Source organism: Notothenia coriiceps, unplaced genomic scaffold (assembly GCF_000735185.1).
Source record: "Notothenia coriiceps isolate Sejong01 unplaced genomic scaffold, NC01 NC01_scaffold00037246, whole genome shotgun sequence".
Lineage (NCBI taxonomy): Eukaryota > Metazoa > Chordata > Actinopteri > Perciformes > Nototheniidae > Notothenia > Notothenia coriiceps.
The window spans coordinates 8,669,444-8,678,218 of record NW_011369947.1 but is presented as its reverse complement, the minus strand read 5'-3'; the positions used below and the strand labels follow the sequence as shown (position 1 = coordinate 8,678,218).

General features: G+C 39.2%; 2 protein-coding genes across 2 annotated transcripts in view; one reads left to right on the top strand and one right to left on the bottom strand.

Annotated features, from left to right (window-relative positions):
* Positions 1–2,304, bottom strand: part of LOC104966368 (caspase recruitment domain-containing protein 11-like) — a 10,868-nt gene extending 8,564 nt beyond the window's left edge. Inside the window, exon 1 of the mRNA XM_010795555.1 lies at positions 2,194–2,304. Within this exon, the coding sequence (XP_010793857.1) occupies positions 2,194–2,304 (111 nt within the window). The remainder of the gene's footprint in view (positions 1–2,193) is intronic.
* Positions 2,305–3,474: 1,170 nt separating this feature from the next.
* adamts9 (ADAM metallopeptidase with thrombospondin type 1 motif, 9) overlaps positions 3,475–8,775 on the top strand; it is a 61,140-nt gene continuing 55,839 nt past the window's right edge. The window contains exons 1-3 of the mRNA XM_010794718.1: positions 3,475–3,801; positions 4,087–4,484; positions 6,208–6,370. Of these exons, the coding sequence (XP_010793020.1) occupies positions 3,705–3,801; positions 4,087–4,484; positions 6,208–6,370 (658 nt within the window). The 5' untranslated portion in view covers positions 3,475–3,704. The remainder of the gene's footprint in view (positions 3,802–4,086; positions 4,485–6,207; positions 6,371–8,775) is intronic.

Here is an 8,775-nt window from a genome sequence, read left to right as displayed (position 1 = left end):
ATATGGAAAAAGGGAGATTCACATTATCCCCAAAGACGACCATCCCTTGTTGACTTTTTTCTTAATACACCGAGATGTAATGTGGTATAGATATGTTGTCATGGTCACATGTATGTGTATTGAATGTATATATGTATGTTGATATGTATGCATGTACATGTGTAGACATTTGCTATTTCAAACAACCCCTGTGTACTTTCTCGTTTTTATTTTACTTTGATTAATTTTGTTTGCTATTTCGTTTGTCACTTTTGGGTCTCTAAAAATATATTATTTGAAAAACTGTACTTGTACTATAATGTGACCCCAAATAGATAAAGAATAAAAAATAAATTAAAAAAAAAAAATACAACTGCATTACTGTTGCACCCATAATTATAGTAAATAAAACATTCTTTGAGATTTTTTCTTCTAATGTTCAGGTATGCATTATTTTACTGAGAGTATTGTAGAAGCGGACAAAGTTGTAGGTAACATTTGAAAGAAAGAAGCATATCAATTCATTTTGAACACTTCAATGTCCTCTGAAACAACTTGAGAATTCAATGTGTAATAACCCAGCAACACACACATAGTGATACATGTAAGTCATAGACATCTGCCTTTGAATAAAGAATTACTATAATAAAAAGATATATCAGAAATGCCCTTTTTAAAAGATTCCTGCAAATACCAATGTATTGCTTAAATCCTTGCCTTGAGGCCACATGCATGATGAAACAATACTTTTAATACTTCTATAGTTTCCAACATCTAAAAGAAAAAGTCAAATCAGATAGACGGACATAAATAAAATAACTATTCTGTCCACAACTGATATAGCGTGAGAACCTCTGTGTGTATTTAAATCATAGCGTCATAGCGATGAATAGGTAACAAGTTGCAATGCAAAACCTTTGTTCTGCCAACAGCAATTATTCAGCTTTTTTCCTCATATTCCCTGTGAGTGAAAATTCCCAAGGTGTCTTTTGTAATCGGGGAATTTTGTGATACTCAGGGTCTTGAAACGTGTTAGATTGCTGCTGTATTTATTTCAGAATGTCCTTCTTGTCTATCAGTAAATAAGCATTCTTGTCATTCTTTGCTTTGTGGTTTTTGTTCCACAGCTGCAAAATGCCTGTAATAACTATTGTCCGATTACAACAGACTGTGTGATTTCACCATTGTTTGGGAATTTCCCTGAAGAGAATCTTGCAGAATATTATTAAGCCGCAAGACTACATGAAGACTTTGGCTTTGGAAAAGGTAGAGACACTTTTTCAGATGATTTAGCTGCTACAATAATAAACATTGACATTCCTTTCTTTATCTCGCTATCTAGAATTTCACCTGCCCTGCCAAAATGAGCGTAGTGGGTTTTTTTTCTTACATTGTGTGATATAAATGATTATAAACACGAATATCTGTTACATGTATTTTGAGGACATTTTGCCCTTGACCCTTGTTCTCCCTTTAAGTAGTTGCATGTAATGTTCTACTAATGAAGCAGCTAAACAAATTCTAAAACATTCTGATTATGTGTTCATGCGTGGTTGCTGATATTTTTAAAGGTCCCATGTCATGCTTTTCCGGTTATTACCCGTCGCCTTGTGTGTTATGTAGCTTTTCTGCATGTAAACGGTCTGCAGAGTCACAAACCCTCAAAGTACACCCTGTAGCGAGTAAAACTCTAACACAGAAAAGACCTGTCTGTGCTGCCCCAGAACGCCTCGTTGGAGCTCCAACAAGACGTTTAGGACAGAGAGTGAATACACACATACTGTGATTTTGGAATATTGAACAATGTAAATCTATTCTCGTAGACCTCAACAATGGAATTATGATCAGTAGAAATGGCCATGTCACTTTAACAATACTAGTTGCACCTGTTTTGTTGTTTTTTTGCTTTGTAACAGCTCTAATATTCCAGAAAGTAATTAGGTAACCTAAATCATATCTCCAGTCTTGGTATGTAATATTGATACATTTAAAAATGACATTGTGTGGTCTCGGGTGCACAAACTACTTAATGGTGACTCTATTGCTACTCTAGTGACTACTTCAAACATATTACTGCCATTTCTGTTCTATTTCTTATTGGTCACCATAAACAGTGATGTGTCTGTGATGAGCTAATAGACTATTTATTTAGTGCATATTTCTATTCAAAAAATATGTTTAAAAGTTAGCAGATCATGCTGTTTATTCTCTCACTCTCTCTGTGTGTATCCGTTCGGGGGGGGGGTCCTGAATGGAGCAGGAGGCAGACTGGATACCCCACTCTTTGATCCTCCACATAACAAAGGCACCTACAAAGGCTTCCATACAGCCTGTAGCATTGTTCTGCTGAGGAGACTATAGCTCATAAAGCCATTACCATCATCCCTACACAATACCTTTTCCAGCACCTACTTAAGACCTCAAATCACTACTGTATATGGCTTCGCTGCTTGCCAGTTTGCATTTTGTCACTCTGTGATCCCATGAACTTCTAAGTATACAGCCATGCCCAGATTATCTAGCTTGTGGCCCTAGGGCAGACATTTCCTATATAGGCCCCACCTCACTGTCACCGATCTGTTCTGCAAACTGCGAAAGCCCACCCCTCAAATCCTTATTAACCCAAAGATATTCAAAGAACGTGCAGGGATGGGACACTATAGGATGTTATCATGGATCGCGACAAAAACACTCTCAAAAAAGTGGTGTGGTGATTTTCCAGAATAAGGATGATCGTATACATCCTTACCTTTCCTATCGAGTTGAGAAATGTAAAATGGAGCCTAATTAAAATATAATAATACAGGAACAAAAAAATAAAAAAACAGACTTGTACCATGTTTCCATTAACTTATGTATCCTTCATTTAGGAAGGGAGCTCTTTTGATTTAAGATAACATTTTTCAAGATTGTCTTAGTTTTCACCTTAAAGATGTTCACTCAAAAGAGATGTCCTACCTGTCATGTAATTTTATATATATTTTGTTCCTGACTTTATGTAAGGTTATGTTGTGCTAATAAGAGTTTTAGGTATTGATGATAGTTGGAATAATATTGCAAATTGATTAAACATACGTTTTATCTTTGTTTTGGCTTGTATATTTGTTATGACATTTTCATACTGTCCAATGCCTGTAATGTCAGTATTTGTGCAACACATTCACAATATAGTCACCCCATAAATATACTTAATGAAGTCAGTTAATTGAGTCTCTTATGGTCTCTGGCAAAGAGTGGCGACCCTCTAGAAGCTGGTGTTAACTTAGAATTGTTTACAGCAGCTTAAAAATACTTTTTAACAACCGAGTCACCGATCATATCCCGCCATTCAAAGTGGACATATTTGTAACCACTTTCGTCACTACAGTATACTGTATTTACCGGGAGTGGCCTCACTGTAGCCCCAGTGTACCTTGCCTAGCTGATCCCGCCCCTCGCTGGGGAGAAAGCTGGTGCACAGGCTTGCAGTGGAGTGGAGAGTGATCCCATCGCATTGACTGTCGGAGTAGCCCACCCCTCTGCAGTATGCATGTTCGCCAGGGAATCCGCGAAGTTCTCACGTCCCAGCAGTGTACTTCACCGGCGAGAGACCATCTACTCAAGAGTCGAGGATAATAAACTTGGATGTGGCAGGCGGACCGGAGGCGGAAAGCCCGGAGTGACCGGAGGAATATAGGATTACTACAGGAATACAGGCTGCCGCTCTCCTCTGAACGTGGACAATCATGCATGTGCTCTTCTGGGGCTTGGGGTTCCTACTTTTCCCTGATTTCTTGAATGTTGTTGCCTCTACGGGGAAATTGCTTTTGAATTCAAACACAGGTAAAGTATGCCGCTCCGACTACCCATGCATTTCCCCTCATAAAGTAGTTCTCTAACATTGAAGGCAGAGAATGAATGAGTTTGAATTCAGCCAAGCACATGACTTGCAGCGCTTTTTCTTTAGATATCTAAAGTTTACTGAATGTCATTTCCTTGAATTGCTGTGAAACAACGGATTTTTCCAGGAAAATAAAATTGATATGCATATTACATATTCGGTCTCTTTGATTTGTATTGATGCAATTGGATTGCTACTTAATTCTCAACTGCTTTGTTATTCCCCAGCAAAAGAGGAGATCGGCGCTTATGAGATTGTAACACCGGTGCGAGTGAATGAAGCCGGTGACAAGTTTCCCACAAGTGTGCACTTCAGGAGAAAAAGGCGAAGTTTGGACGAAAGCACCGGCAACAGCACGGATCAGTGGGCCTCGTCAAATATCCATTACAGGATATCTGCTTTCGGACAGCATTATCACCTCAACCTCACGCTGGATTCGGGATTTATCGCACCTCTCTACACTGTGTCAGTATTTGGAGGGCCCCGAGGAGATAACATAACGGATTTTGCAGCAGATGGGGAGGTGGAGGAGGAAGAGGACACGGAGTTAAGGCACTGCTTCTATAAAGGACTTGTAAATGCAGAAGCAGAACACGCCGCAGTCATCAGTTTGTGCTCCGGACTGGTGAGTTTTTACGCACGGTTACACTCGTCGTGCATGTGATGACTTTACCACCGGGTGCTTTACTTTTCAACCATGGCTATTTAGTGGGCATTATGGCAAGACCTGGAAACCTGCCTCAACTTTGGTTTAGAAAGAAAAAAGTAAAGACATTGTTAGTGCAAACTTAGTGCGCAAACTGTTTTTAAATGATAGAGCAACTATCAAACGTAAACAGTCATACATTAGTCTGCTTTCAAATATGTTTTGAAACAGTTCAAAACTGTGTATATCCAATTAAAACAGTTGTAAACATTCATCAAAATGAAGTGAAGCTAAAGCTGAGTTATTTGGACAATGAGTTGTTATGGCTTATGTTTGTTGCAGGATCCTCTAGTGGGGCTTTCAGAGTCTAAATAACTCAAAATAGTACAAAACTGTGCTAACTTTCTAGAGTCGCAAGTCCATTGGTTGCAGTCAAGTTTAATGAACACTCGGCTCTAAATCTTACTCCCATGCCTCTTTCTGGACTCCCGGTTGTCAGTGACGTCTTTACGCACGCTAATGCAGCGGGAGTACGGGTGGTACCGACGTCATCACAAATTGGTCCGAACTCCCAGGCTTGCGTTTTAGAGTGGAGCAAAAGTGCCCTCTGAGTTTATATCTAAAAGCACCACAGAGGTGACAGATACATACGAGACAAGGTTTAATGTACTCCCTAATGACTAATCAAATTAAAATATGTCTGAATGCTCTGCACTGCAGAGAGCTTTAGGGATTTGAACTGACATTTATGGAGCATACATTCATATTTATTCAAGCCTTCTGAGGCCCATTTGTTATATAAAAAAAGACAATACTGCGGATAGCCACACATTCTGTACATCTTAAAATGTGATACTTGTTTTTCTTGCAGGGAAGCTTGTAGGGAGATTCTGTTTAGCCTTGCCAACTCTCCAGATCAATCAAAGCGCAGTTCATAATGTAGTAATGTCAATTGTGTACTGCTCAAGGGAATGTAAGGCAGAAAGGAAGCTTCAGTTTTCCCCCTCACTAAAAAACAATCCATCCTGTAGCACATATTTTGCACAAAATAAATAGAAAATGTTTTCTCGTGAGAACTTTAAAAAACAGTATTATATTACCATCAGGGATTACAAATGTGTGTGGCAAACTTGTATCAGCCCCCAGGGCTGCCATGATGATTCTTCGTTGCCAATGAGCAAAATGTGCTTGGGTTGGCAGCTCCTTATCTGGAACATCATAGACCTCCACGTTAGCCAGTCACACTAGACGTGCCAGGTGAAATACATAAAACAGGGCTTTCAGCAAGCCTGCCAAAAACATACAGTCTCACTATTTTCCCTGATAGTCATCACAGGTCTTACTGTTATGCTTTTCCTCCTGCTTTGAGACCAGTCTAACATGAATGCAAAAATACATCTATTGAAGCCCTTGGGTCTCTGAATTGCTTATTTTCTCTAATTATGAGTAAATTAGCCACATTCAACTGTTGCTTGCAATAATACTTTCTGTACATATAACATACATTGCATTAAAGTGGTATGGCGGCTCCACTGATTTGCAGAACTATCTTCCTGAACCATACGGTATATTCCCCTTGGTCCTGTTTGTATTCACTTTGCAAGTTTTCCCCATGTTTGCGTTGCTGCTGTAAAGGAATGAACATTTATAGAAAATAGACTCATGGAGACTAACTGTTGTGCATTTTTGTTCTGCCATCCAGCTTGGCACTTTCAGGTCTCCAGAAGGAGAGTACTTTGTGGAGCCCCTACACAGCTATCAAGGAGAACATTATGAAGAGGAACACACAAAACCTCATATTGTATACAGGAAGAGCGCACCCAAGGAACCACCATCTGGGGAGAACACAGCTTGTGACACTTCAGGTATTTGATTTACATGATGCATTTGCATGCATGCAATTTATACAGAAAAGGTTATCACAAATGTACAAACTCTAAACACCACAAACAAAGCCACATACTGTACATACCTTAATGCCTCTATACATGCACTTTCAAACAGAGACACACACGTGCAACTAATGTTAATTCGGACCTCGTCACCACTGAGATGGCCAATTGGCTGTCTTCAATATCTTCTCAAGTCAACTATCACTCAGTGTCCCCTTTCTAGCTAACTAGTCCACTGATGTTTCTGACCATGGACCTCCCAAGTGCTACATTTAAAAACCAAAAACTGTGTATGTGGTTGCTTCTTGTGCTTGTAAGTGTTTTCATGTGTTACGTGTGTATTGTGAGTTGAATTTTCCATTTTGTGGGTCCGTATGTTACACATAATGTGACCTTTTTAATTGGTTCTTTCAGACATCATTGTGTGCTTCCCTCAAAGGCTCTGCTATCAGTTGCAACAGGGGACCAATCATCTAATAGAAACTCAGCTGTTTGAGCTATGACAGTCATAGCTCAAAAATAAACAAAATGACTCCGCAGTGCTGGTCCTTGAACATAAATTATTCGTAAAATGAAACGATTGATAATATTAGGGGGAAAAGGAACGATGCTTAATGATTCAATAGTGAAATATTGTTTACCTTTTTTTTCTGTGCCATTTCTTAATGAAATAATCTAATTGATGTGGACATTTTTCAAATTGACAGTATTTAAGTAGAAGTATTGTATTGAAACTATTTTGGCTTTCATATCATGTCTTGGTCTGCTCAGTGCAGAGCCCACTGCTACACAGTAGTGAGGAAGCTTTCCAACTATCACACAGGAAAATCATTTGTAAGTTCACCCTTGTATCACTCCATCTCAGTTTACTGGCTGAACTTCCTGTTGACTCTTGTACTTCCTCCTCCTCTTTGATAAGAAAGTTGGGTAGACCCACTGCCATGAACATGCAGTGTAAACTTTATAGTAAAGAAGCCATGCAACTTAAACGTGTCAAATGATCAAAACTAAGAAAACAAATCAGATAAATGTGTTCTCTGTGTCTGCTGGACATCTTTCTGCAGATGTTTGGTTTTTCTGTGTATGTAAACATGTGTGTGTTTCTCTTTTGGTCTGTAGTGTAACATAGTGTGTGTGTGTGTGTGTGTGTGTGTGTGTGTGTGTGTGTGTGTGTGTGAGATCATAGCCTGGAGGAACATACATTTGACTGTGAGAGATTTTTGGCCAAGAATGATTCATCTTTGTACAAAGATCCATTGTAACCTTGTGATTTTTGAAGTACAGCAAATTGTTCTTNGTTAATTTAGTCCTTGCATACCTATTTTGTGAAAAGATTACTAAACCAGATACAAAATGCTATGATTATAGGTTTTAATAATAATTAAACTTTTTTGTGTAATTTATCAATAATACAAAGGCCAAATATATGTTCTTTCCTTCATACATTTATCTTTTCTCTCTCTTGTCCTTATAATCTGTATCCATTTATGTGTTAATGCTGTTTTAAAGTAAGCTATTGAAAGAGTGAGAGTGTGACAGTTCTTGATGGACATTTGTCATCAGTTGGTGACATTTCATACAACAAATCAAAATAGTATTAGCCGGTATTTTGTATTTGTCCGCTTGTTTACATGTTACATGTGTGTTCTTTTTTAACTCTCCCCTCTCTCTCTCTCTGTCCCTCGCTCAGGTCCATCAGTACTACAGCTCCCTGCCTGAGGACAAGGTGCCCTATGTGAACAGCCCTGGAGAGAAATATCGCATCAAACAGCTGCTCCATCAACTCCCGCCCCACGACAATGAGGTGAGAGTCCAAACTGACCCCCCCCCCGTCCTTCCATATATCCATCCATCCCTCCCTCCCCTCCTTCAGGGCAATACAAAGATAAGAGTGAAGAAGGAAGGAGACAGACGTAGTAAAAAATGGAGTCGGACTGGACAGGAATAAAATATTCAGGTTTTTGTTTGCAAAGATTTGTACAGCAATAAACATTTGCCACAATTAATGTGAAGATGTTATTGCCATAAACAAGTGAAACACCACTAAGAAGATCTTTAAGCTTTAGCCGCTCGCCTGCTTATCAGACTGAGCTGTTTCACTTCATTATCCACTGTAACATATTGGTAACGTTAGCTCATTTCGGTTTGAGAGGGGTTTATTTTATTAGTGGATGACATCATGGAAGTGGTTTGCTAAGAGCCATTAAGTTTATGTTTTTGGGAGCCCCTGAATGGTTAAGGTACATGCCAGCTAACCACAACATCCACTCTTTGATTCCAGCTGTAGACTTGTGTTGCATCTCATACTCTCCCTCTCTCTCTCTCTCTCTCTCTCTCTCTCTCTCTCTCTATTTCTCTCTCTCTCTCTCTCTCTCTCT